The sequence below is a fragment of the Ambystoma mexicanum genome, chromosome 8 (genome assembly GCF_040938575.1).
Source record: "Ambystoma mexicanum isolate Mex_15411 chromosome 8, UKY_AmexF1_1, whole genome shotgun sequence".
NCBI lineage: Eukaryota > Metazoa > Chordata > Amphibia > Caudata > Ambystomatidae > Ambystoma > Ambystoma mexicanum.
The window spans coordinates 1,498,487,534-1,498,515,207 of NC_090929.1; the positions used below are offsets into that span (position 1 = coordinate 1,498,487,534).

A 27,674-nucleotide genomic window follows, 5' to 3' on the forward strand; every position below is an offset into this window, starting at 1 on the left:
CATAGACTACTCAGAGAAATGCATTACTCCCAAGAGAGGGGAAGGACTCCTGTCCCATTCCACCAAAGCTTCAGAAGCTTCCTAATCAATCAAAAACCTCCTCCTGATGGGTTTGTGAGTATTCAGAACCAGAGGAAACCAATGATGACAATCCTTTTGGTGGGGACACAACTGACCAGTGCCCAGACTGGGAATAAGATCAGACAGCAGATCAAGGGCCTTGGCTCTCACCCACTCATACCCCAGACATCATTTGTCTGGTCCCGCCTTCTTCCCCTCAACAAAGGCAGTCATCGCCAATAGAGGACCAGATGAGAGGCGTAGATCACTTTCAGATTGCTATGCAGGAGACTGTCCAGGACTCTGACTTCGTTGGGGACATTCTCAAAGTAAAGCCTCACAGTAGTCAGGCTATTCCTTTGCTCAACTCCATAAAGAAATGCCTTGCTCCCTTCGTTGTCTCCTTCCCTCACAAGGGCTGTCAACTCTCAAGTCGAGAAACTGTTTCCCCCCTCTCAATCTGACCCTATGTATATTTGTGGTCATGCCACACCGTACTCTGTTACAACCACCAGAACAAGGGTAGATGTGCCACTGTCTATGGCAGAGGCTCCCCCCGGATAAGGACTGAAAAAAACTCTATGCCCTTGACAAACTTATTACAACATCTGCAGCCTATTCAACCAGAATTGCTATTTTAATACGACCCTTCCTGCTAGTTACAACTAGTGACGTGCAATGGGGCCTACTCCAAGAAGGCCTCCAAGAGGTCCCTGAACCTACGTGATCATGCCTGCTGGCGGTCGTATGAAGGTAGACCGGTGACCAATAATATTCTCAAGAACACACTAGACGCTGCTGAAACTGCAGGACGCACTCTGGCACAGAGAACTCTCCTCAAGAGACCGGCCTGGCTGAAAATTCAGGCCTCAAGCTGGAGACTCAGGCCTCCCTGATAAATAAACCCATAGAAGACTCAAACTGATTTGGTAAGGCTGTAGATGATGCCTCGGAAACGGCTAAAAAAGAACATGAGATACTGAAATCGCTCAATCAGATTACAGCCAAGCCTTTCCAACAGCGGGAAGGTTCAAACTCTCGTTCCTTTCGTGGTCAGTCCTTCTCCCGATCTCCCCACGGGCAATATGGCGCTGGAGGTACCCCATGGTCCTCCGGACAGGCAACAGCCAATATCAGCAAATAGAACAGCACAGAGGCAAGGGTTGAGGCAGAAACTCCACCCCAGGAGGCTCCCCGGCCTCTGCATCAAATGGACTTGCCAGTCCGGGTACCCTCCCATGCCTCCCTGGTCGAGGGATAGTTATCATCATTCACGCATGGGAGTGGGTTCACATCAGACCAGTGGGTGCTCAAGACCATCACCCCTGGTTATTGCTTCGAGTTCCACCGGCCACCTCGATACCATCCACCAAAGAGCAGACACCTGTCGCAAGCACACCTGCAAATCCTGCTGGGAGAGGTGCATATCCTTCAGGAAAAGGGCACCATAGAAGTTGTCCCCATTCACCAGGTAAACTGATATTTATTCAGTGTACTTCCTTGTACCCAAAAAGGATCTCACCATGCGCCCTGTTTTAGACTTGTGCCCAGCAAACAAATATGTCAAACCGCAATAGTTAAGAATGACAACATTGCAGGAAGTAATCCCACTTCTGGTGCAGGGCGTTTACATGGCAACATTTGATATGAAAGATGCATACTTTTATATTTCAATGTTTCCAGTGCACAGAAAGTGCATGATAGAGGACGCACACTATCAGTTCAGGGTTCTTCCCTTCGGTATGGCCTCACCTCCATAGGTGTTCACGAAGGTACTTTCGGTAGTAGCTGCTCACCTGCGCAGGCAGTCCATCCCAGTCTACCCTTACCTTGACAACTGGCTAATAACGGATTCTTACAGAACATGCCTAACAAATACCCATAAGACAGTAGATTTCCTCTTCAGTCTAGGGTTCTTGATCAACGAGAAAATGTCCAGCCAAGTGAAACAGTTTCTGGTGGCTCTAATTTGGACCAAACACGGCCTCATCTTTCCCTCAAACGAGAGGGTTCAAACATGCTGTTCCAGATCCCTCACGAAGTAGTCCGTCACAAGGTGACCGTACGCAAGGCCATGCGACTGTTGGGGATGATGGTCTCCTGCATTTACCTAGTTCCACAGGCACGTCTGTGCATGCCTCCCATGCAAGAGTGGCTCTTGAGCCAATGGTGTCAGGTCAGTGGACAATGGGACGATCTAGTGGTTGTCTCGGCAGCCTTCGTTCAGTCTCTGCAGTGGTAGTCAAGGGAAAACCTTCAGGGGAAAACCTACCACCACCCACAGTAGAAGCCACTCTCACCACAGAAGCATGTCTCACAGGGTGGGGGGCCCAACTCCATCATCAGTCGGCACACGTCGTGTGGTCCCCAGCAATAGCAACCAACCACATAAACCTGTTGGAACTGCTATCAGTGTTGAAGGCCCTGAAGGCGTTCCAAACACATCTCCAGGGGAAGGCTGTTCTAGTCCTCGCGAACAGAACTACGGCCATGTATTACCTAAACAAACAAGGGGGCACTGACTCGCCAGGGCTATCCAAACTGTCACAGAACATATGGAAATAGTCTCTCAAACACAAGATGTTGTTCCTGTCACAACACGTTCCAGGTGCACTCAATCTTCTTGCAGACATACTCAGCAGAGACTTCCCAATACCTGTGAGTTTGAGTGGCGATTACACAAAGACATTGTTCTCAACATCTTTGCAGACTGTGGCTTCCCAGAGATCGACTTGTTTGCAACTCTAGAGAACGCACAATGCCCAGATTACGCCTCCAGGTACCCTGAGAACCGCTCCAAAGGGAATAGGCTCTGGATAACATGGTCAGGGAAATTTGTCTCCAGCAAAGGAAAGTGCTTTCTAATTTGGTGTAATGGCAAAAACATCACTCCTATTGAATGCACATCAACACGTACTGTCCTGTACCTAACTCACCTGCTAGATTCAGGCCTGGTTTTCAATTCCCTGAAAGTCCACTTAGCTGCGGTTTCCGCATACACCACATCCCAGAAAAAGGTTTTATGGTAGAATATTCCAGTAATTAAAGCATTTATGGATGGGGTAAAATACTTCATCCTCCTATTTCCAACCCAGCTGCTAGGTGGCACCTACACGTTTTACTTACCAGACTAATGGGGCTGGTTCTCCAAGCAGAGATTTGGTGGGAGATCATTATCCTTAGCCAGTGCCTCCCTGCTGCCCTACCTCTTAAGCCGGGCCGCCTGAAATACCGGAAACCCCTCAAGACCTTCCTCATCTCTTGCTTCTCTCTCCCTCGACCCTGCTAACCTAGTTCTCTCTTTTCCCTCTCTCCCTCCTATTCCTTACAGCATGCTGACTAACCGCCAGGTGTACCTCAGTCTCGCTGGTGCCCGGCACCCTCGCAAGTCCTGTCGCGCCTTGACTCAGGGCCCTACCCTCACTCAACGCACTGTGATATTAACCCAAGAAAGTTGTTTTCTGCACTACCCCAGTCTCAACCGATAGAGTGCACTTGACCCTCCCCTCCCTGTGACCATCTGTGCACTTCTTGATCTGTACGCACCACGCATGAAGAAGTCTTATCTGTTTCTCTACTGTCTTCATCCCTAATTGTGCCTTTAAAATTGCAGAATCGCCGTCAGGCCTATTTGCTGTATCCCATACTGTTAAATGTATTTTATGCACTTACTCTGTCTGTGCAGACTATTATCGTTTTTAAGGGCTCTGAGTGACTTCCCACCCTCCTTGAGTGCTTTGAAACACTTACCTGGGTGTATGCGCTATGTAAATAAATACCACAAGCAACTGAGGCAAGTAATAACTTATTTACACTTTGTAATTTGTTCTGTTTCAGGAATCAAAGTTGCACACTTTCACATATCAAGTAAGCACTTTGCAACACGTGTTATAATTTCTCTGCAGAGGCCTTATACTTTGTAGTCCTTCTCTATTCTATGGCATGAGTGTTCTCAGATGCGGAAGGGGGACCCTGATGGTCCAGGAGCCAGCTGTAGGCAGGTCAGTATAAGGCAGAACTGTAGGAAAGTCAGAGTTACAAAGGATTTCTCGTTGAACAAGTATCAGACTTTAGAGTTTGTAGAATGGTTCAGGGACCTCATAGAAGGCTCCTTAGATGCGTTCCAGCATTAGGCCTGGGCGAACGGTATGGGTGGGTGAACTCCCAAACGCATGAATCACCATCTTACCACACCAGAGCGACACAAGACTTTAGGGAAGTATTACCCTCAGCCGCACAGTACCTCAGCAATGAAGCTTGCAGATGGACGCCTTCATGATGCAGGGAATGGTCTCTGGATTCTTGGTCATGGTGACCAAAGAACGGACACTGGATGGGAACTTGCAGCAGCAGTCGACAGAAAAGACTCCCAACAAAGGAATTTTCGGTGCTTCTCGCATTGTTGTGATTTTGGCGCCCTTTTCAAGGTACCAGATGGACGGTCATCGCCTATCGGATTTTCCACGCTATCGGGGACTTCAAGGAGCTGAATTGTTTCTGGTGGTCCAGTAGGAGTCAACCAAAGTTTCACCGAGATTCTTTCTTTGGAAGACGTTGCACAGCACTTGGGCTCAAGGTTCCAGTGTATTGGCAGTTTGCAGCCCAGGAAGGTTACAGCTCGTCATGCGATGGCTCGAAATGCAGGTGGTCTTAAGATTGATTGGTCCCACCTATCTATGGGTCCAGGCGAGAGATACAGGAACCCACACACATCTTCTGCAAACTTTCCCTGCAGTTTACAGAAAGGGGCTGGTGGCTGTCCAATCAGGACAACTAACCCTCCAGTAGGGGACTGGATTCTCTCAGCCACACAAAAATACAAAGCTGAGCGGAGTTTGAAACTCCTCCCTGACTTTCTTCCTTCACAGACACTCTTGAGCCTCGCTGAAGACAGAAGTACAACCTGTACCTCCCCACCCAGAACGTCAGGAGGAGGACCACGAAAGGACAAGCACACTATAAATGGCAGAAAAAGAAAGAAGCCACCATTCTAGCAGAATGGTGACCCTTTTGTGCATTACCGCAGTTGTCATGACAACCTGCAAGTAAACAATTGCACAAAAGTCAGTAAAGTATGTCCACAGTCACCAGCCATAATAGTAAGCTGGACCCTGTAACAGCAATGTTACAGGAGCAGTGAGAAAGGGGATACAGAGTAACCCCCAGCACTCCACATAAGGATCGGTGTGTTGGTCTCACAATATAAAACGTAAAGAGGATAACGATCTCCCTCCACCCTTGAACATGTGTTCTGCAAGGTAAGTAAAGAGAAAATAAAAAGGGATGCCCAAAGGACTCCCCTGCAACACTGCACATAAAGTGCTGCGTGCTCCAGTAATAAAGTGTAGGTGCCCAAAAAGTCCTAAAAGTATAGATTAAAAAATAAACTATTGAGATTCAGAAAATTGACACCTGTAAAAAGAGTAAAAGAAAGGGTGAGTGGGGGAATAAAGGTTCTCACTCACTCGGGGAACATGGAAAAATAATCCACAAAAAACGTGCTTGGTGTCTCACGTGTGAAGTTGATTTGGCATACAAATGACAATCTAACCTAACACCTGCTACATGTTAAGGTCCTTCTCACGTTCCCTAAGATGCAGGAATGCAAACGCACACAGGGTGTTGACAACCACCAGAACAGTAAAAGCTACACTGAGCATCATGCAACCACACCACCACACCAGCACACCATGCACATCAAGGAAAAGGGATAAGACTATCGCTATACAGCCCATTACATAGTCCCAATATGTGCACTTGTAAACAATGATTGCAACCACATGGATGGAGGCCAGGGGGCCATTCACAACACCACAGGAATGCCCTTATCAATAAAATACAACACATGTTAAAACAGCAAACATTCAATATGTATAGCACACTCTAAATTGTAAACGCAGGCCAGTCGACTGTCTGCCTCTGAACAACACCAAGCAAAGTACAAACGAAGAAAATGGTGGTAAGCTGATAAAAAACATTGTTAAAGTGGGAGGTACCTGGGCACATGGCCTGCTAAATGTCTGTTAATGGCACAACCTGCTAAAGAGAACTGTAGAGAATATAGTTCAATGTTCCTGGTAGGGAAAAGTTCATCTGTGGAGAGAAAGGTACTGTGAAACAGGCTCTGCTGGTATGGGACAATAGAGAATGCCAAGTGTGAGGCCACAGCATGAGTCTCCTGGGGTCCTCTGCATACGAGGCACCTTCCAATCCAGGCGCTGATGCTAGCCTCATCCCAACAACCGAAAGTCAAGTTGATATTGGGCATGACAAACTCTGCAAGAGGAACCTCCATCAACCATATTAACAACTCGAGTCTTAAAGTACCTTGTTGTCGGCCCATAGTTTGCATATAGGGTATTGGCAAGTCTCTTGTGGATGTGCAGGGAAAGCTCACCTTTTCCCTTTAGTGGGCTCAGTACACCACAGACCACCTATAGCTTCCCCAGAGCAGGGCATCCTTTTTCTGCCCTCCCGAGGACCAGCTCCTCTTCGTAATGCAGGCATGAGCCTCACCCATGTGTATATATTCGGCCTCACACATGCAGCTCAGGTGAAGGACTGAATCACACATACATCGGCGCAACTACGGCAATCAGTCGGGTAACAGCCCAGCCTCCTGTGACCTCATCACTCAGTCAGGGAATAGTGGTGACACAGGAGCTCCTTCAGCAGTGCCTTCCAGGCTCTTTGACTACCCCAGCGGGGTAAAACCTTTCTGGTCCTGCCAGGCCTGCTCAAGAGCACGCACATGCATGTGTACTGCTTTGTTCCACAGAGCAACCTTTTCTGCAATAATATTCTTGGAGTTTTTTCATTGTCAAAATTCCCTCTTTCTTCAATGACTTTCTCTGCTTACCAATTCACTCAATGCTTTCTGCTGCTTTTCTCTATTTCCTACCCTCAGCAAGTAACTCATCTAATTTACGACACAGGACATGTAAGGTGGTCAGTTAGCCATTAATGAGCGATATGTACTTGTTAACGACTTATGCTGTGCTCCCTCTGCTGGCAACCCTTGGATGTCACCCCTCCGGTGGCTGCTGTCATTGAGTAAGTGTGTGTCTTGATATAATGTATCCATAGAGGTGTTTCATTACTGCCATGGTCAGAGTGATATTGGCTTTACTGTTACAGCAGTACCTCACCCCTTACGGCTCCTATTATATTGAGAAAGGCATTGAAAAGCTATTAATTATGGTTTTGATCTGTTGTAAGGGACCATCTAGTGAATGAACCCAGCACGTTCCATTAAAGGGGCATTCTGGCGTCTTGCGTTCCAGCCGGTGGGCCTTAATGGAGCTTATCCGCCCCCTCCTGTATGAAGGGGCTGAGGCAAAGCAGAGGTGCTTAACAGGGCCATAACATGGTGGGCAACATGGTTTGGAAATGAAAAACCGCTTGCGGCGTTGCAGCAGCTACCATACATCAAACACTGCCTTAAGCAGAGTGGAACCACTGAGCTTGAGCCAACATTTATGACTGACCAGATGCAGTATCAATGCAAGTTGTTTTTTTTTTTTTTTTATTTCAATGTCTGGTTCCCCAGCATATATCACCCCAATGAAGAGTGAGCAGCACCAACACCATCCACGCTCAAATGAGTCCTGAGGCAGCCTAGCACACATATTGAAATGTTAACATTCAAGGTCTGGCATGATTGGGTTATCCGCGGTTTGCCCCTGCCCCATTCAATCGAGCTCTCAACATCCAAACGCATTGGTAATTGTTCATGGGGCAGGGTTGGGAAAAGAGTTTTGGATTATTCTCTATTCACTGGATGGCCCCTTTAATATACAGTATAATGCATAGTTTTAATTGTATTGCAGAGAATACGGGTTCTCCATGCACCGCTTCAAGTGATGCTCGTTGGGGGTTTGTAAGTATAACCTTTTTGTCTTTTCTTTGCAAAGTATTTGTTTCTTTCGTTCTGTAATACATTGCCTGTATTTTATTTCAAGCATTTTTTTTATTTGCTCCACTGTTAAGCCTGTTGTGATCAATAACTGCATCATGAAACTGGATATATGTGGGGAGGCCAGGGGACCTTTTAAAGAAAAACAAAACATTTACAAGATAATCCTCAGCCCCTGCAACAGTCCTCCATATTCACTTCCCTAGCGTGAAATAAGTCTCTCACAAATCCATTTAGTCCACTGGAGAGCCACAAAAGTGAACACAGGCCCAAGAAATAACTTCGAAACACAATCTCCTTTATTATAAAGCTAATCCTAGTCTCTTCACTTATAAGCATCTCTTCCTCCACAGTCCACACCAGTTTAGTATGGGTGCCACCATTCAACACCAGCACACTGAGGCCTCCGATGCTGCTTCGGAAACTTCATAATTTACAGGTGTCACAGCACTTTCTTCCCACCTCTTTCCCTCCTCCTGCACGGCCATCAATATTGTGTTTATATTGCTCTTTAGGCGAGGTCAGCTCTGGGGCAAGTTCTGAGCAGGTTCCGGGCCGTGCGCCACACAAATTGAGCTACTTCACATGGACAATACTGTATTTAAACCGCTCTGATGGGCCTCAGCCCTTAGTAAGCCCACTTTCCCAAACATCAGGAGATATCCCTAGTAGATAGTGAAACCACTGACTACTTATACCACCATGTTGGTCCTCGAGCTGCATATTTCTGCAGACTGCTTCATGCAGCAGTTTTCTGGGGTCTCTACATCTGGATTTGCTCCCATTGAGAGTGACCCAAGGGGTCTCCCCATAGGCACCCGAATGCCCCACACCACTAAGGCATCCCTCTCATTGGTCCAGTATTAAATTCAGGGAGATCGCTGTAGTAGTTTGCTCACTCTTCTCAGCCACTTCCCTCTACAATCCAGAATGCCATCTGTGACCAGCCCCCTTTTTTTTTAACTTAAGGCTGCACTGGGGAACAAATCAATCCTGCTGGGTGTAATTCTCTTGCGTCCCTCCACAATTCCCAAACCCACGCTTCATAAAATCACTATCTGCCGTAGAACCAAGGGAGTAGGAGGAAGGAAGGGGCCCTTTGCTGTTCCCAACTACCCATTCTCACATAGGGCACCTCTTCACAAGTCCCAAATCTGTTTTCTTGCTCCAAAGGTAGATGCCAACCCACGTGTAGGTAGCACAGACTAGAAGTGTCAGGGATTATTTACATGCCCCAACATGTCCTCTATTCACATCCTGTTCTTTCCTCATAGGTGAGCCACTCCTTTATGGTCAGTAGAGGGGAACCCATTATTTGCACATCTTGATTAACGGGTACCTGGATACACAAGCACAAAGAAGTAAATGTTAAATTGCATTCTTTTCATTTCCCATGCAGGCCCTCACCTAGCTCCCATAAACATCTTAAACTCTTTCCGAAATGAATAGTCATTGCAGTCAAAGTGGCATTTGCTGCCCAAGCTGAACAATGTGCTGAAGGGCCAAACAGCATAGGGGGACACTTCCGTCTAACTTCAAACTGGCAGCAAAAAGGGTTTATTACAGCTTCTGCCACACTGGGTAAACAATAATTTAATCCCGTCAACCACGGAATAGTCATGATTATCAGTATCTGGTGAACAAAACTGGGTAATTCAGAGCACCTACTAATCATCTAGTAAAGAGACTGAACCAATCACAGAGCATTAATGCTCCACAAGAACACCAAATGAAGGAACATATTAGTCAGTCAGGATGGTAGAATACTGTAGATGTCTGCACTTTGCTGCATGAAGAGGCACACAATTTTGGCTGGAGGCAGAAAAACTCGGAGATTGATGGAAGACTGCTGAGGGCTCTATCTCATATTCTGACTGAAAACAGGACAGGAGGAGAGCAGAGGGCTGCAAGCCAACAGGGGCAGACGCCATAAACCAAGGAGGGGAACCAAGAGACAGTGGAGGGCTGAAAGCTTTGACCCTGGAGGGTGGCTCTTGGCAGGTGAGTGTGAATAACACAGCCTGAAAAGAAGCTAAGCAAGGGAGAAGAAAGAATACTTGCTTGGAGGATTGTCTATTTAATACCCTAAGAACTTTAGGGGGGAATACTTGCTGGTAGGATGTGTTTAAGAAAGGTACTCGGTGCTATATCTGTAGGACTGGGATCAAAAACAAGCTGGGCCCTATATGCATGGGACTAGGTTTTGAGCTAACATGAGAGCTGAAACTATAACGCAGAGACTCCAATTAGACTATGGAATCCTGAAAGAACAAGTGGTCCCTTAGATAGGTCTGTGCATCCTTTTTAGTTATTCATTCTGGCATGGTTGACCAAGTTGTCCCTTGAGTTGTAGGTAAAACATAATACATTTTAGGTCTTGTATATTCTGTCCATCCTTCATTGCACACCATCTTGAAAGCCACTGTGTGGTTTGGTGTCTACTCCACAAGGTTTCCCTAAGCTGTACCATGCCTGGAATTCTCTGGCTCTTTGTTGGTTAGTCTTGCTGGTTCGAGCCTTATAGCAGAACCATCAAGAGGTGTAAATTCAGACACCCCGCTGGCTCCCACCCCATTTTGCTTTACACAGAGAAGGAAAACCTGTTGCCATAAGCTATCTTCGACTCTACTAATGAACATGGTGTCCCTCTGCAGTATACGTGTCAAAAAGGATGGAATTGAGGCTCAAAAGGACTGAGTGGCATGATTTCGTTGCCCAATTTGCACACATTGTGCAGTGCATTTTAGCTCCACGTGATTTTTCTCTTCTCTACAATGTTGGTAAGTGATATTTTTAATAATTGAATGTAACGTTTCTTTAGCATTGATTATTTCCTATTGGCTGTGAGAGCACTGAGCATAGGTAGTTAATTGGGTGATAGAGTAGAATAATCAAAGAGCAGTTGTTACAAGGCAATAAAGGTAAATAGTAATGCAATAAAGACAGCCATCTTCAAGAGACTTTCTGGAGTGTTATTGGCTAGGAGTAGCACATTGCCAAATGGTGGCCTTTTAGAGTTCCATAGAACAGGCATGACGTTAGTGGACATCCTGGCTTACCTCTATTTTCTTATAAATCAGCCCTTTAAAAGGGGAACAGACACAGCCACCCCTTGGTTCACATCATTCCCCTATAAAACTGCAATACGACTCTTTGCATCAAAGTGTCCTGAAACTCGGATCAAGTAAGCAAAACTTCTACTGCTTTATACCAAAGCACCATTATTCTCCCTGCAAGTTAAAAATCCACTACTAGCCTATAAAGATACTTTGTTAAATGGGGGGACATGACACCTATGTGTTATTGTTGATGTACAAAAATCAGTGAAGTCTGTAAACAAAATCAACCACTCGTGCTGTTACCCTGTTACAACTGTAAAAAAGTAGAAGGCTGGACATTATCTTTGATTCTAAAAATACTCTTAATGCCCATATCATTTCCAGGCACACATTCTTCATTGAACATGTGACATGCTCTATGGGTACCGCTGTGATGGGAGGAGCTGGTTGAAAGAGAGCTCTGTCTGGCTATAATGCCAGTCTATGTAGGTAAGCTTTAGAGTCCATGAGGACTGGCCAAGCTGCAGTGAAGTGGCAGCGATTGGAAACAGAGCTTGTGAGTAGCAGCGCGGATGAGAGCTGGAAGATACCGATATGGCAATAGTGAGGCACAACAGAAGCTAAAGACCAAGTAGCAAAACTAGGTCACACAGCCGCTGTCTTTGGGGCCCAATCTGGGTACGTAGCTATTCAAAGTTCAAAGCTCAAAGCGATCTGAATAGGTATCCAAAATGTATAATGCTTAGTCAAAAAAATATAGATGAGTCTGTTTCATGGTTGAGTATCCAAAGTGATTATTTATCCAAAAGAAGTTCAAAACATGAACAGAAAATTTCACTAATGAATTCTTAGTGAGGGAGCAATTGCCACAATCCATCCATAATTCAGACTGAAATATGCCAATGCATTTCGGAAATCATTTCCTTCTTCAGGGCAAGTCGTCGTCAAAGTGGACATGTACAAACACATTAACATCATAATAAGCACATTTGTTGTAAAAAATAAAAAGAAGAAAAAGAAAAAAATTGTAACATACCGATCGGAAGTATTTTCAACGGATGGTGAATAGAAAAGACAAAATAAGAATACCCCATAAGTGATATGAAATGTCAATCAATAGCAACAAAAAGGCAATGTAGTTTAATTTTACCTTATTGGTGTGACAAGTGGTATAGAACCAAGCGTGTCTGCCCACAGGGATGGGCCAACAGCAATGTCGTAGACGGCAGAGGTAAATAATGTTCATAACAAATCTTTAAGCACTTAGGGCGTGCAGATCCTCCTGTGTGTGGCTATACTGCAGTAACACAGACTGCCGTGTTAAGCCGTTGCCGGGACAACAGTACTTTTGTGGCACATGTAGCAACTTGAATCTAGCAGTCAAAAGCAAAGAGGATCAAATCAGATACCTCATTCTTTACTGGCATGCGAGTGGATGCAATAGAATAGGAGCGGTGTGTTGAGCATGAATCAAATACCTTTAAGCACAAGGAGAGTGCGAATCCTCCCACGTGTGGCTTCACTGCAGTAACTCAGACTGCCGCGTTGAACCGTTGCTAAGATACAGGTTCATTTGTAGCACACGTAACCGCTTCGCATCTGTGAGTGGTCACGAGATGAGTTATGTGGCAGGTCTAGCCTGTGGCGGAGATGACATAAAATATTTGTGGTATTCCCTATCTATTTCCACAATTGTGATAACAAAAAATAGGAAAGAGCAAAAAGTAAAAAAAATGGAAGAAATACTCCATGTTTGAAGCGCAAGTAAAGGCAGCCACAAGGGGAAATTCCTAAACTCCATGAGAACACAAATGCATATCATGTGAGCAAGTACATAAATACAGATATAAACAGCAGACAAATATCGAAATCGAGGCACTCCAGAGAAGGGTGTAGAGCAAGACACTGCAGAGAAGTATCCACAGCGTGTGTCAGAAGAAAACCAGACTCTGGAACCACGTACAGCTGCCAAACTTTGCCCTGGGTTGGAGATGTACGAAAGCGAGACCCAACTGCAAAAATTAGAGATGGAGGAAAGCAAAGCCGGTATGACTGAGGTTTCCTGGTTGCCACTGGAATTGAGAGAAGGATGCAGAGGCAGAGCCTATGATATGTAAAAGATGTGTAGGGAAAGCCCTGGTAAAGCCATATGAAACTAAAGGAGAATGAAAGGATAACCATTGCTTGCTGGGATTGGAAGTCAAAATTACTCGTACCCTCTCAAATACACTGCCTGTTCCATTCTCGCAAAGTTGTCTGGGCCACCTTGTAAACCTAGTTTTATTAAATGGTCTGATGTAATTTTTGGTAATAGTCTCATAGTGAGGCTCCCAATCAACTCAAATCTTCTACAGCAACACTCTGGGATTGCCCTTTTCCAGCCTCAAATTGGCCCTGAACACAACAGCAAGAGTAGTCGCTGCAAAGAAGCCCAGAGACTCCATACCTTCAATTCTGAAATCCCTACTCTGGCTTCCTGTAACAGTTGTTTCACTTTGATACTAGTTGATACCTGGAAGTCAAATCTACATCTGGTCATTTCTTTACCCCTCGAATGAGAATTACCTTTTCAAGCACTCGATGCAAGACAATAGAGCCATTTTTGTGGGAGTAGTTAAGTCTTTGAAAACCTTTAATCATTTGTCTGCAAAAAGCCATACCATTTTGTATGTTTCCCTGACCACCAGAGGAAAAGGTTGGGGATCTTTGAGAGCCTGCTCGGAAGACTCGTATGTTTCACCCACATGTGTCCCTGCCTGAAACCTTTCCTTAACGTTCACAATCTTTCACTGCCATCTGTGTGGCCATTGAAGCCTCTTCTCTGTGCATTCTTTAGTATTTTGTATAACCTCCTAGGGTTTTTTTTTCCTACAACTCCATTTGCCTTGTCAGTGTCAATTTTTAATTTGGGCTATTTGTTGCAGCTGAAAGCGCTACCTTTAATGCCAAATCTATTGACATTAACAAAGAGCTTCAAATATGGGCTTTGAATGAGGGTCTGTAATGTTTTTCCAATGGAGATATATTTGAGGAGGGATACACAGTTGTAATCCCACCCGTTCCCTGCCCCTAGCCAATGTAATCCCTATGGCTAATCCCACCCATTCCTGCCCATCTCGGAACTGAGTTTTATTAGCTCTTCCATGGAGCCAGCCATCTTGGATGACTGTCTCTAAGGAAGTTCTCTGGAAACCAGGCAAAACTAGAAGCCATCTTTGAATGGGAAAGGTACCATGCATCTTCCAGATAAAATGATATATTGTTTAAAATAGCTAAAGTAGACCTGCTCCTGTATGCTTCTATATCTACATCTTTGTTATATATGTGCTAAATTCAAATATAAAATGCATCAATAACTCATTGCACTTTTTAAAAAATAGTTTGTGAAAACACTTTAAAAAAACAAAAAGCACAAGCTCCGTTATGCTTGCCTGTGTGCAGGTGCCAATGTTTGTGTCTGCAGTGCTCTCCTGAGCAACGAGGTCATGGCTGCTTAGCAATCATATCTTGTCTGAAGTCTGTGCACGACTGGCACCCAACATGCCTGTTCAGTGCTCACCGTCCCTTCTTGTCTCTCTGTGGCTTCCGGCACCAAAGGTTTCTTCATCTGGGCTCTTGAGGTATGCTGGCTCTAGCGCCATCGTTCTGATAATGTTCAGTGTTGGGCTGGTATGGTGGATCTCAGCAGCTCTGGTATGTGGGACGTGCAATGCTATTGGCGTATTTTCTCGTTGTGTAAACTTATTGCCTTGATAAGAGGCTGCTGTTGTGAATTCTGGATCTGTGCAGTGCATTTCACCACCTCTGGGATATTTTCGCTTTACGGTGGGTACGCGTCTTTTTGTGTTTCATCTGGCCTATTCCCAAATGCTCTGTTTAAAAGGTGCATTAAAGCAGGTCGGATTAAGACAATCCACCTCCCCTCATTTCCGAGTGCTGTATATTTTTGTTTCAAAGCAAAAAGAAAATTATAGGAAATGTATTTTCTGGGCAAATGATGGAATTTCGGCTACACAACACTTCCTTGAAAATGTGAGTGCAGCACTGTCTGAGAGGCAGGAGGGAGGGCTCCGCTCACCAGATCTGAGGAGAAGCTTCTGCCATCTGATCAGTGCTGCTCGCAAACCTGCTGCCACGGCACTAAGGGGCAAGGAAATGTGCATTTCATCACTAAAAATAATGGCATCTGCAAGTATAGCAGCAAGGACTCGAATGGCATGGGAAACCATGAGTGACAAATAATACCCTGGTGGTGGCTGCTTGATCGTCTGCCAAGAGGAGCTCCACAGTCGTACCATGCAAATTGATCGTTCTGTGATATGGCTGTGGATTAAGGTTACCCGATGACCTAATTTCACCGGGGACACCCTATTCCATTCACGGGCTTGTTTTTTAACTTGAGTCGATTTTATTATTTTGAAATGACCCAAGACTACAATTCCCAGAACACAATTCATCGAGAAATGAAGGCACTGGGCAGGGGCATGTTATGTACAGTGACATGCACTCGTATGGTAAATTTATGTCTGAGACAACCCTCGCATGGAAAACCACCTGAAACATATTGCTTTGTGTGAAAATGATAGATTAATACAATTACTCAAGTTACAAACTGTTTTTTTAAATTTAATTTTACTGATTATATATATTCTATTTTAAGTTCACTCCTTTGAGGAAGCTGTAAGAGTCAGAGGCTTTCCTTCCCCTCTAACCCTCTACTTGAACTCCCACAGTACACAGTGACTGGTGAAAACTCAACACTCTTGGCTCACCTTTTGGTAATGCTGGCCAAGCCTAAAGTTGAATCCCATAAGAGTTGTTGTGGATACAAAGTTCACTATACAATTGTAACATAATTAATCAATTAGTATTTCTAAAAAAAGGATGGAATTTGTTGCCTAGAAGCCATATGTGTATTGGGTAAAGTTAAATATTTCTTTATTAAACTCGCCCTTTATGTTGCTTTACCCTTTAACGGTTCCCGCCTCATACCAATGGGAAATTGGAGAAATGTTGGAAACATATGGATTCCTTGCTCTTCAGTTTGGTGTCAGGGACAGATTGCTCTGGGCTCTGGTTAGACTGGGATTGCCGTAGAGAAAGTGCGATGAGGACCAGGCTTTTCTTAGGACCCTACTATGTGGATGTTCACATGACATCAGCCCTGAGGCGCAGTGGACAGGAATCCTTTTTTCAAGCTCCTTGCTCAGCAATGCTGCCTCGGAAAACCATCCGGCCATACATGGACACTGGGTCACATGCTGGTCTTATCCAGCTTGGATCCTGACGCTTTTTTTTTTTTAAAACTTCAGAGCGAACAATCGTAGGATCCCATGTGGCTCATATGATGTTTTGTCCGCATTATAAGTAAAGTGGTTGTAAACTCAGTTAGGGCGTCGTGATGATGCAAGTAAGGGAGTGAGTGCAATTGCCGCTTCTTGCAGATTTAATCTGTGGCTTGTCATGGTAATAACACTTGGTGCACAAGTTTCTACAGTCTTGCAGATTTAGGGCTCTTCAGTAGTTTGCACTTTGACATTCAGATTTCACCACGAGATGGCAAGTGCCGGGGAGTAAAAACCTCAGTTAGGTGTCATGCACACTGAGAGTCTCTAGCAACCACTGAGACGACCTTGTGATATCTGTCTCTATTCTGGGTTTGGCATTTCCAATACACGAGAAGGATTACAGTACAGCTACCATCATGCAAAGTGCTAAACATGAGTGGATGAGGTATTCACACCTGGCACAGGATTGTGCAAGTCCTGTGTAGTTAAGTGCTGAATGCTCCTTCAGAATTCCTGCAGCGAGGCATGGGCATGCCACACATACACCAGCTCCCCCGACCTCCCAGAGGAGTGAGTACCCAGCTGCTACTGGTGTGCAATGGGTATCATCGCTCAGGGCAGCACAGCAGAAACACACACACTGGTATGACTCTGCCACTGGGTCCCTTTTAGAGCCAATGCAAGGCACATGCCGAGTTACAATCCAATGTTTCCTGGTTTTCGGTGGTGCTTCCACCATCCAAAACTGTTGCATTAGAGTCTAGTTGGGAAGAATGGCATGTGAGGAGGGACACAGTTTATAGGTGCGTTTTGGTTATTTGCTCACCCAGTGACTGCCCATGGCCATGTTGATCCCTTTGGCCATTCCCACCCAGTTCCTGCCTCTCCCCTCCTGAAACACCTCCTCGTGGGACCTCTTTTTCGGCTCGCTTTAATCAAGCCTCAAGTGCCTGCCAAATTTTTTTCAAAGAGGTCTTCCAGAGTTAATGACTCAATTGGAGCTGTAAACCTGCTGCTGGTGTAAAATAAAATGCCCTAACAAGGTCTGCCTTCTGCCTTTAAAAACAGAGTGTGTCCTTCACTGTTACACATAAGCCAACACTGTTGCTTGTTTTTATTATACATTTGCATGGCACTGCTATTAGATGCCCATGCACTATTGTTGTAGCTACTACAATCAATGGCAGTTAATACCACTAAGCAATGGCCTAGCAAGTGCCATGCCTACCCAAAAGCCCAATGCTTGTCTTTGCGATTTGCTTTTTTGGGGGTGAGGTGAACTTGCACTGTTGCCTATCAGAAGACCTTACACATCTGATACACACACATGTCTATGCACTGGGGACTGCATGTGTACAGCCCGGCTTCCCCTCTGATCCCCCGCTCTCATAAAATTATGCCTCATTTGGGTCCATGTCCCCAGAGGAGTAACGGATGCCGTAGACATTTCATCCTCTCAAATATTTTAGAGGATCTTTTTTAGTGCACGACCAGGATTGGTATTCCACTGTACGTTTTGTGCTGGATTGTACTGCTGTATAAGAGAAGAGCCCTATTGATGCCCTGGCAGCTTGGAACCACCTGAGCTGTTTGTGCGTCCTCCCTTGTGAAGACGAGCTTACTGGCAGATGCTTGCATCACCGGGCACAGGCGAAACAACGTGATATTAATCATGGTGCTCACCCTTCTTGTGTCATACACTTCAGCAACACCAATATAATTCCCCGCTTGAGCAGCACCACGACAGGCCACATACAGGCGGGATGCCCACATTGAAAACCAGCGTGTCCCATATTGTGATGCTCACGGGCTGCTGGGGAGTCTGGCCCTGAGACCTGTGACAGTTATAACCCCAGAGCAACCTCTGTGCTGCATGTGCTAATGTTGATGCTGATGTGACCGCGGTGATTCTCCTCTGCTCCCCCACCGCTAACACAGGCATAGACCAATCATTCTCTGTGCTTGTCCAACAACCTATCCACAGCCGGCAACAAGTAGTTGCCCTTCCAGCGTGGAGGCCTTACTCCACTTTTGCCTCATATCCGTTAAGCCGAGCGGGGCTCCGGCCCACCTAACCATCTTTAGCGCTCCAGTGGTCTAGATACTTAAGAAGCTAAGAGGGCAACCCCCTGTTTACAGTAAACAGCAGCATCACCTCGCCTATCCATTACCCTTCCTAACAGTCCTTTGATCCGGCCAAACGAGTATACTCGTAAGGCACCTTCCGCTCCTACGTCACAAGAGGGCAACATGACAAAGGGGTCCGGCGGAAATAAAAAAAGGGCCAATGGACCCTTACACCAACACACCCGCCAAGTCCATGGGGGCTACAGCTCCGACAACCAACAGCAAACATGACTCAGTTTCTGGAAATACTTGAGACAACCATCTACTAGCGGCATTGCAAAATGGTTTCATGGCTCTTAACATGAAGCTCGAAGACATTGTCTCTAGCATTGGTTCTCTAAAATCTAAATTGAAAGAAAGCACCCGCATAAACGAGGCAGAGACAAGAATTGGTGACACAGAAGATGAGGTCGACAGACACAACAGTGATATAACGCAATTGAAGCTGGAGGTCCATAAAATCCACAATAAATGAGGACCTAAAGTCGGGCTCGTGATGCAACATCTGCATAATTGGGATTCCCGAGGTGGCCTGCAAACCTCGATGGTTTAACGTTGGATGTAACGTTCCGATGGAAACGTTAATACAAAGTTCTCCCCACACTTTCTCCTTGAATGTGCACACTGAGTCTTGGCTCCTGTCCCTAAGCCGGGGGACCCCCACGCACCACTTTGGCAAGATTGCTCAATTACCGGGACAGATTTAATATTACGACTGGCAAGGGAGAAAGGCACGCTCCTTCACGAAGCCGCAGACATCCATATCTACCTGGACTTCTCTGCTAATGTACAAACCTTACGGCAATCCTATGATCCTGTTTGCGAATCAGACGGGTTCCTTGCGCATTGATGTTTCCTGCCAAGTTAGGAATTCAGCATGGAGGCCATGCACGTTTCTTCGAGAATCCAACCGAAGCCACTGCCTACATAAAATGGTCAATTTCTATTCGCCTACCGCGGCGCGACCGTGACCATAAACACAGCCCTCGTCCACATAACAGATCAGACATCATGGACAATGACTGACCAATTTGGAAATCGATCAAACCTCTTCTCCCGTAAAACCGTAAACGGAACAATACTAGTATAATTTGGACCAGCTTTAGGCATTGCAGTAACTGTACACACTGCACCCCAGGACATTTCCAGTCTTTATGTTGGGTTACATTCTCAAGTTGAGGGCGATGATGAGGGTGGTGGGGAGTAAATCTGTCGGGTTGGGGTAAACGACATACAAGTTCATCAAAAGTTGCTGGGGTTTGAAAGTTTTGAAGGTGTATTTAAATGTTCTCTGAAAACAAGTGCAGACTGTCTCCCTACTACACATTGAAGTAAAACCTTTCCTATTCATGTAAGTGAGATATATTCCTCATGTAACACAAACGCGACACTATAGGTGACGAGATATCCTCCTTAATATGGAATGTCCGGGGCCTCAACCACCCTATAAAGTCACATAAGGTAATGGGATATATTAATCGCCATGGTCCGAAGGTGGTATGTTGCAAGAAACTCATGCCCAGGGGTCACTCAGTGAGAGATTTACTCCCAGCTGGGGGTACCAACGGGCCTACACTGATTACTCATCTCAAGCCAGGGGGGGGTAATGACACTGATCCATCGTTCACTCCCCTTTCAGGAAGCAAAGCACTGCATAGACCCACAGGGAATATATGTCATCCTATGGAGCAAACTATCTGGTATCGATACAATGTTATTTAATACGTATGGCCCTAACTTAGATGACCCCAAATTCTATGGTTACGTGATAGGAAGCCTAATTGGGGTAGTCCCTCCCGGATTATATGGGGAGGCGATTTTAATACAATCTTGGATTGTGCAGTGGACCGGTCGAGAGCCACCCAACGTGATTTGACAAATGCGGGCCGCACGATTTTGCAAATTATGCAACAAACTGAACTGGTCGATGCATGGAGGGATCCCAACCCTAGCCTACTTGAATATACCCATTACTTGTCGGTGCATGACGCACAGTCCAGAATTGACTATTGGTTGGTCGCGGCTGCGCTGATGGCACAAGTGCAGGACTCACCCTAGAACTATTTCCGATCATTCACTGGTTTCATTGACGATAATATGGGGTGGCCCAGGTACCCCCCGCACACCTTCGCGAATGCCCCCTCATGTTTACTTGAACTAATATTTCTGGAGACACTACGCGACAGAGTCAGACTTTTTCCTGAGGAACAAAGATTCTATTCTGCAATACTCCACTGTTTGGGAGGCATTCAAGGTATGGCTGAGGGGCGAGGTGATTTCGGTCTCCACTAGAAATCTAAAGGAGAAGAGAATTGGGTAGCGTGGAGACCACCCTGAGACAGCTTGAGAATTAATGTGGTACCTCACACAATAGGGCGCTATAAGGCCTCATTAAAGGGAACCTGTTGAAATTTACAGAATTGGCAGACTGAGAAGTCCACTTGATAAACCAGCCCACCCATGCTAGTCAATATGGGGAAGCAGATGGACCGGGCTGATTCCTTGCAGGTGCTATCAGATCTGCGAAAGTGGCACAACACATCACCAGGATTAAGGGGACATCGGGTAACATACTCACCACACCGGAGAAAATCAACAGCGAGTTCCACCAATACTATTCAGACCCTATATGCCATTTCCAATAGGTGTACTGACACAGAGTTGGCCAATTATCTAAACGAGATCCCACTCCCATCGCTGACACAGAAAACACAGCTATTGCTAAAACAACCACTCGCACTCTACGAAATCGTAGATGCAATAATGGCTTTCCCGTTGGGAAAGGCCCCCGGCCCTGATGGAATAGGAATTGAACTATATAAGGAGCTCCGGGTGATCCTTGCACCTAAGCGTTTGAAGCTCTGGGAAGAATCCCTTCAATTCGTTCAATTCCCACCCACACTCTCGGAAGCTGTAATCACTGTATTACCAAAGCAGAACAGACCATCCTCAAATAGCCTTGTATAGACCATTCTCTCTAATCAATGTTGATGCCAACATTTTTGCCAAACTTGTATCCACTCTTCTCCTACCTTTCATGTCAACTCTGGTTCATCCGGACCAATACGGGTTTATCCCTGGTCGCTCAATGGCCTTTAACTTGCGCAGACTTTTCTGCATCATGTCCCAAATAGACCCGAAGGCCGTAGCCGCCTCGCTCAACGCGGAGAAGGCCTACGATTCTGTCTCTTGGCAGTTTCTCTTTGCAGTACTTCAAGATGCAATTAGGGGATCTCTTTATACAATTTATACGACTGTTATGTTAGTCGAACAGCCAGAGTTCGCACTGGCGGTACTCTCTCGCCGCCTTCCTTTTGGGCCGCGAGACGAGGCGGGGCTGTCCATTATCCACTCCACTCTACTCTTCGCCTTGCCGATTGAGCCCCTTGCACGTATAATATGATACAGTCACAGGGGTTTACATATAGCAGGCCCACCACAAATGATATCCCTTTATGCCAATGACACATTGTTATATATCCGTAATCCAACCCAAAACCTGGCTCCACTGTTGGAAGCGATCCACAATTTCTCAACATACTCCGGATACCGAATTAACGTGTCAAAATTGGAGCTTTTCCCACTGACAGAGGCCACGCACGTCCCAACAGATCTTATGGGGTTCGGATGGGTCCCACACAAACTTAAATACTTGGGCATACTGGTCGCTCGATCGCATCGTTCATTTCTTGCAGATAACCACGAGACATACGTAGAAACATTGGCAGATAAACTGCAGCTGTGAGCAAGGTTTCCCATATCATTTTATGGTAGGCTCTCCATACTTAAAATGATTGTAGTTCCTAAACTGCTGTACTATTTTAGCAATGTTCCTGTATTGCCGGGACTTACTTTCTTTGATAAATTACTCTCCCTGGTAATCAAATACACATGGGGGAACAGGGGTTCCACAAATTAAATGCGAGGGATTGACCGAACCGTACGAACAAGGTGGCTGGCATGCAGGCCACTGACTTTGAACTCTACTATGTTGCCTCACAGGCGCAGTACGCTGGCTACTGGTACGCTTCTCATGATTCCCCAATACATTTAGCCCTAGAGACATACAGCGCCTCGCCCTCAAACTTAAAATCAAACATTTTCGCGAATCAGCACACCGACTCCTGTACGCTTGATCCGGTCTGCGCAACAGTGAATGCTTGGACGAGACTGTTTAAGAGACTTCGAGTGTCAACGCCATACTGCAGATCGATTCTCCTATGGAAATGCCCTGGTCTCCCCCCGACATATGGCAGATATCCAAAGTAAGTGTGACGCCGGAGAGGAGCTGATGCTACATGATCTCTTCCCCAACGGGACATTTGTCACACACGAAGACTTTAGTTATACGGGGCAATAAACCAATTTGAACACGTCAATACTTTAGAATGAGGACGGCGGTTCGGAGCTGTTGTCCCTCGTTTTTCCAAGAACCATGTGACTGTGAGCCACTAGAAATGTGTGTGACCAGTAAAGACCCTAGGAGACTGGTGTCCAGACTATACAAACCATGTCAGGCCAATCAAACACCCATCAATCGAGCCAAAGGGAAATGGGGGGTAGGGGGGATTTGGGGTATTGCAATACCTGATGAACATTGGTTGCTTTTGTGCCGCTTGACAAGTGTCCCTGAATGCCTGATTTAGACCGATACAATTTAAGATACTCTATCAACTACACTACATGCCTGCACGTTTATGTAGATTTGCGCCAATGACCAATGATGAATGCATAAAATATGGCGGAACAGCTGCCAACGACTCCCTACGTATGTATTGGAGCGGCCCACAGATTGCCCAGTTCTGGCGGTCAGTGGCTGATGTCCTACACAATATTACTGACATCCTACATGCTCACCCCCTAAATACCAGTTGGGGGACATTGGGAAGGGATCTGTGTAGATCCACAGACTTTTCAATTTTGGGTGCTTGATCGCCAAAAAATGCATATTGAAGTATTGGAAATCTAAAGCTACACCTGATGTCAATGCGTGGCTCAGGGAATTGACCTATGCTAATGAAATGGAGGAAGGCTACATTTCATCGATTTGTATCCAGCTGCAGGCCCAAGGACATAGGGGCACCATTCGGCAAATATCTACATAAAACGAATTTGGTCCCGTAAATGGACTGCGAGATATCATGATTAACACGATGTACTGGTCCTCTGTAACCTGTTTGGACGATTTGTGCTGAAATACTCTCGCATATGTATTTGTTTCGAGGATGTACGTCTGTCACTGTACTAAATAAAGTTAAAAAAACAAAAAAAGTTAGGCTTGAATATAAATCCATCCAACACCATTCAAACCTGTTTTTTTTAGAATGGCATCAGACAAGTCCACTTTTTGTGGATGCTAAAAATTAGGCAATACACCATTTTCTAATGGCCCAAAAACAAGGCTCAAAACTTGACCTCTACCATAATTTCAAAAACATCTCTGGAAATACTCCAGATTGCTTCTTCTCTAAGACCTCCGGCCTGTCCAGGCTATCCTTACCCCATCCACATTGTATTGAACTGTATCCATTTGCGTGTACCTCTTGATAGCTGTGGTTAATGCCTTGGGCTATTTGGCCCTTTCCCGTTCTCATAGGGTTACTACGAAAGTACAACATGAGTGTGCCAGACTGTCCACCTCAGAATGTTAACCTATATGGTTATTATAGGTGTTTGATAATGTGCTTTGTTCAGACGAGAGTAACTTTCTTATTATGAACACATAAAAGATCATTAAAAATGAACTTTTAAAAAGATGTTCGTGTAATTAAATGATTTCCTTTTTTAATAGATTTTTTCCAAGAATACACACAATTTTTCTCCTTGAATGTACTTCCAGCTTGGAAATGCTGGTGTTCAGGTTAAACCAGTGATCTTTCTTCCAAGACGATTAATTTTCTGTGCTGCCCACCGATTGCACAAATGTTAATGCGTTCAAAATCATGCAGTTGTAGACCCTGCATTCTGAACCTGTGGTCCCTTGCCGGGTCTCTCGGAACCCCAGCCCCTCTTCTCCCCCCTCCCTCCCAACCCCCCGGCCCTCAGCAGAGCTCAGCAGAGCCCAGCAGCCCTCCCCCCTCCAATAGCTCCCCCTCCCACTGAACAGACAATGTGTCTGCGATGTGATGGTGACATTCTGCAGGACACATGTAATGCCAGCATTTCTGTAAATGTTATTTTATGTTACTTGGCATTTATATAGCGCCTTATATATCATTGGTATGACCTCAAAGCGCTGGTAGGTTGAATGCCCTCGGGAACCGCAGTTCAAGTCAGTAGAGAGGGAGAGTGTCATATGGTGCGTGGGTTCATCGGTTGTGTGTGCAGCTGATGTGTTTGTTGCATGATAGCTGCTTCTTAGCGGTAGGTGTGGTGCTGAGGAAATCGGTTGGATGTGTTCAGTCTGGAGGGTGGACACCCAGACTGAGTTCTGGCTGCGTTAGGCCTGAGGAGACGCCTAAGCTAGCCGGAATGTGCTCAGCCAGCTGTTTTATTAGGATGATGAGGTGTTTGTGGGGTCATGTTAGTATGAGAACAGCTAGGCCGAATTTATCATGGTATAGCTGTGTTCTTGTTGAGTGATGGTGTATAGTAGAGAGTATGCATAGTAGTGTGATATGGTGGTTATCAGTAAAGTGCCTGCGACCAAGCATGAGAGCAGGACAGGGGGGTGTACATAGCGGCATACGTATATAGATGGATAGGGGTAAACTTGTGATATATATAACATGGGGATACAGGCACGATCCGTAGCATCCACACCATGTGTACCATACACTCCATCCGTAGCATTTGCCCTGCCCGCACCATCCATGGTATCCGCACCATCCGTAGCATCTGCACCCCTGTAGCATTCGCACCATTCGTAGCATCCACATCACCGGTAGTATCTGCATCATCCGCAACATTTGCAATGTCTGTACCAACCGTAGCATCTGTTAGATCCGTGACATCCGCAGCATCTGCACCATCCATAAAATCTGTCATCTGCGCCGTCTGTCATCCGCACCATCCACGTCATTCGCTTGGTCCGTTCAAATCACTCTGTCCGTTCCATGCACTCCGTCCGTTCCATGCGCTCTGTCCTCCCCATCCACTCGATCTGGTCCATCATATGTTCCATTCGTTTCATCCTTCCATGTGTTTGTTCCTTTCCATGCTTTCTATCCGCACCATCCGTTCTATCCGCACCATCCATCCGTTCATCTGTTCCATCCATTTCACTTACTCTATCCATTTCACTTTATCCATTTTAGTTACACGATCCGTTTTAGTCTTTCTATCCATTCCATCGACTCCCTTTGCGCTTTTATTTTCTTTGTTCAAACAACCCTGGATTTCTGTGTATTGTAACTATTCATTCCATTTGCTCTAAGCGTCAATTCCTTATGGTAAGAGCCACGTTTTTAGTAATTTGCGGAAAGACAGGTAGTCTTTGGTGTGTCGAATATGGGGTGGAAGCTGGTTCCATAGAGTGGGGGCCAAGGCTCAGAATGAGGATCCTCCTAACCTGACTGAGTTGGTGTTTGGTATCACTAAAAGGAGGGCAGAGCTTGATCTTAGAGTGCACGGTGGGTGGTAGGGTTTAAGCGTGTCCTTTAGGTATAAAGAGCCGGTTTTATGCACTGCTCGGCGGGAAATGCATAAGGTTTTGAAAGTCACCCATCGTCCAAACGGGAGCCAGTGGAGAGTTCTGAGAGCTGGTGAGGTGTGGTCTCTTGGGCCAAGTGCTAGAAGCATTTTGGCGGCAGCATTTTGTGCTCTTTGTAATTTAATGAGGTGGTATGCTCGGACCCAGAGGTAGAGGGAGTCGGCATAGTCCAGTCTCGACATTACAATAGATTGGACAGCGGCAAGTCTGTTGGGAAAGGAGAGGTACGGAAAAATACGGATTTGGCGAGAGAGGGTTAGGTCAGAGTCGAGAGTGCATCCACTTTTTTTTTTTAACTGTGGTCGAGGTGGTGGATTGCCCATGGATGTGGGCCATGGTAGAGGGTGGGGGAGAAGCATGGTGTTGCTGCATACCATGATTTCGGTTTTAGTAGGGTTTAGGAGGAGGTGGTTTGTAGTCATCCAATGATCCATGTCAAGGAGGCTGGCTGCGAGGTCGGGCTGACAGTTGGAGTTTGAGTTGAGGAGTTTAAGGATTATTTGGGTGTCATCGGCATAGTTATAGCGTAGGATATTTTGTGGGTGGATTTTTCCTGTGGGGGTGGACATATAGAGGTTGAACAGGAGGGCTGATAGGCATGCTCCTTGTGGAACTCCAGTATTGGCAGGTCGGGCGGCGGAAGCAAAGGTGGAGAGGAGTGTTATTTGTTTCCTATTGTTGAGGAATGATGCTATCCATTTGAGAGCGTTTCCACAGAATCCTAGGGAGTGGAGGCGGTCAAGGAGGATTGAGTGGTTGATTGTGTCAAAGGCGGCAGAGAGGTCTAGAAGGATTAGTGCACCGCATCCCGCTGAGTCTGCAGTGATCTTAAGATCGTCCCAGATTGAGGTCAGAGTGGTTTCGTTCTGTGTCGTGGTCTGAAGCCTGATTGTGCAGGGTTTAGGGGATTGTTAGATTCGACAAAGGCATTTAGTTGGGAGTATGCGGTTCGATCGAGGAGTTTAGCAAGGAACCTGGTGTTTGAGATGGGGCGTTAGTTTTTGGGGTCGAGGGAAGTTTTTTTAGAAGAGGCTTGACATGGGCAGTTTTGAAGGCATCGGGGAAGATTCCCGAGGAGAGTCATTTAGGATAGTTCTTGCGTACTCTCCTGCACAGGTGGATGAGAATATTTCTTTAGGATCGAGGCTGGCAGGGGCCAATGGGGGAGCCAGATGGTTTCCGGGCAGAGAGAAGGTTGAGAAATTCATCTCTCGATATTGGTGTGAACGAGTCGAAGGTGGGTTGGGTTGTAGTTGCTGTGGCAGGCAGGGTGGGGGTCACTGGTAGGGCGGGTGGATTACATGGCAGGGACAGGAGGGACAGTTTGTTGTTGAGAATTTGTTCTGTCGAGACCAGTGGTGTAGAAGTTGAGTGAGTCGCATAGTGTCTGAGATGGGGTGGATTGGGTGGAGGAGGTACAGGTTGGTTTGGTGAATTCAGAAATGATTTTGTGGAGTTCCTTGCTGGGATTTTCCCATTTGAGAATGCAGGGTAGTCCCTATCATAGAGGATGTCTGTATCTGCTGCATTCTACTTTTAACAATAAAAACCAAAACACCCACTCCACTTCCCTC

At 45.9% G+C, this 27,674-nt stretch overlaps 1 protein-coding gene across 3 annotated transcripts in view; it reads left to right on the top strand.

Annotated features, from left to right (window-relative positions):
• Positions 1 to 27,674, top strand: part of SFXN2 (sideroflexin 2) — a 327,950-nt gene that overhangs the window by 290,830 nt on the left and 9,446 nt on the right. For all 3 annotated transcript variants that reach the window (XM_069611680.1, XM_069611678.1, XM_069611679.1), the window contains exon 10: positions 7,890 to 7,939. In XM_069611680.1, the coding sequence (XP_069467781.1) occupies positions 7,890 to 7,939 (50 nt within the window). The remainder of the gene's footprint in view (positions 1 to 7,889; positions 7,940 to 27,674) is intronic.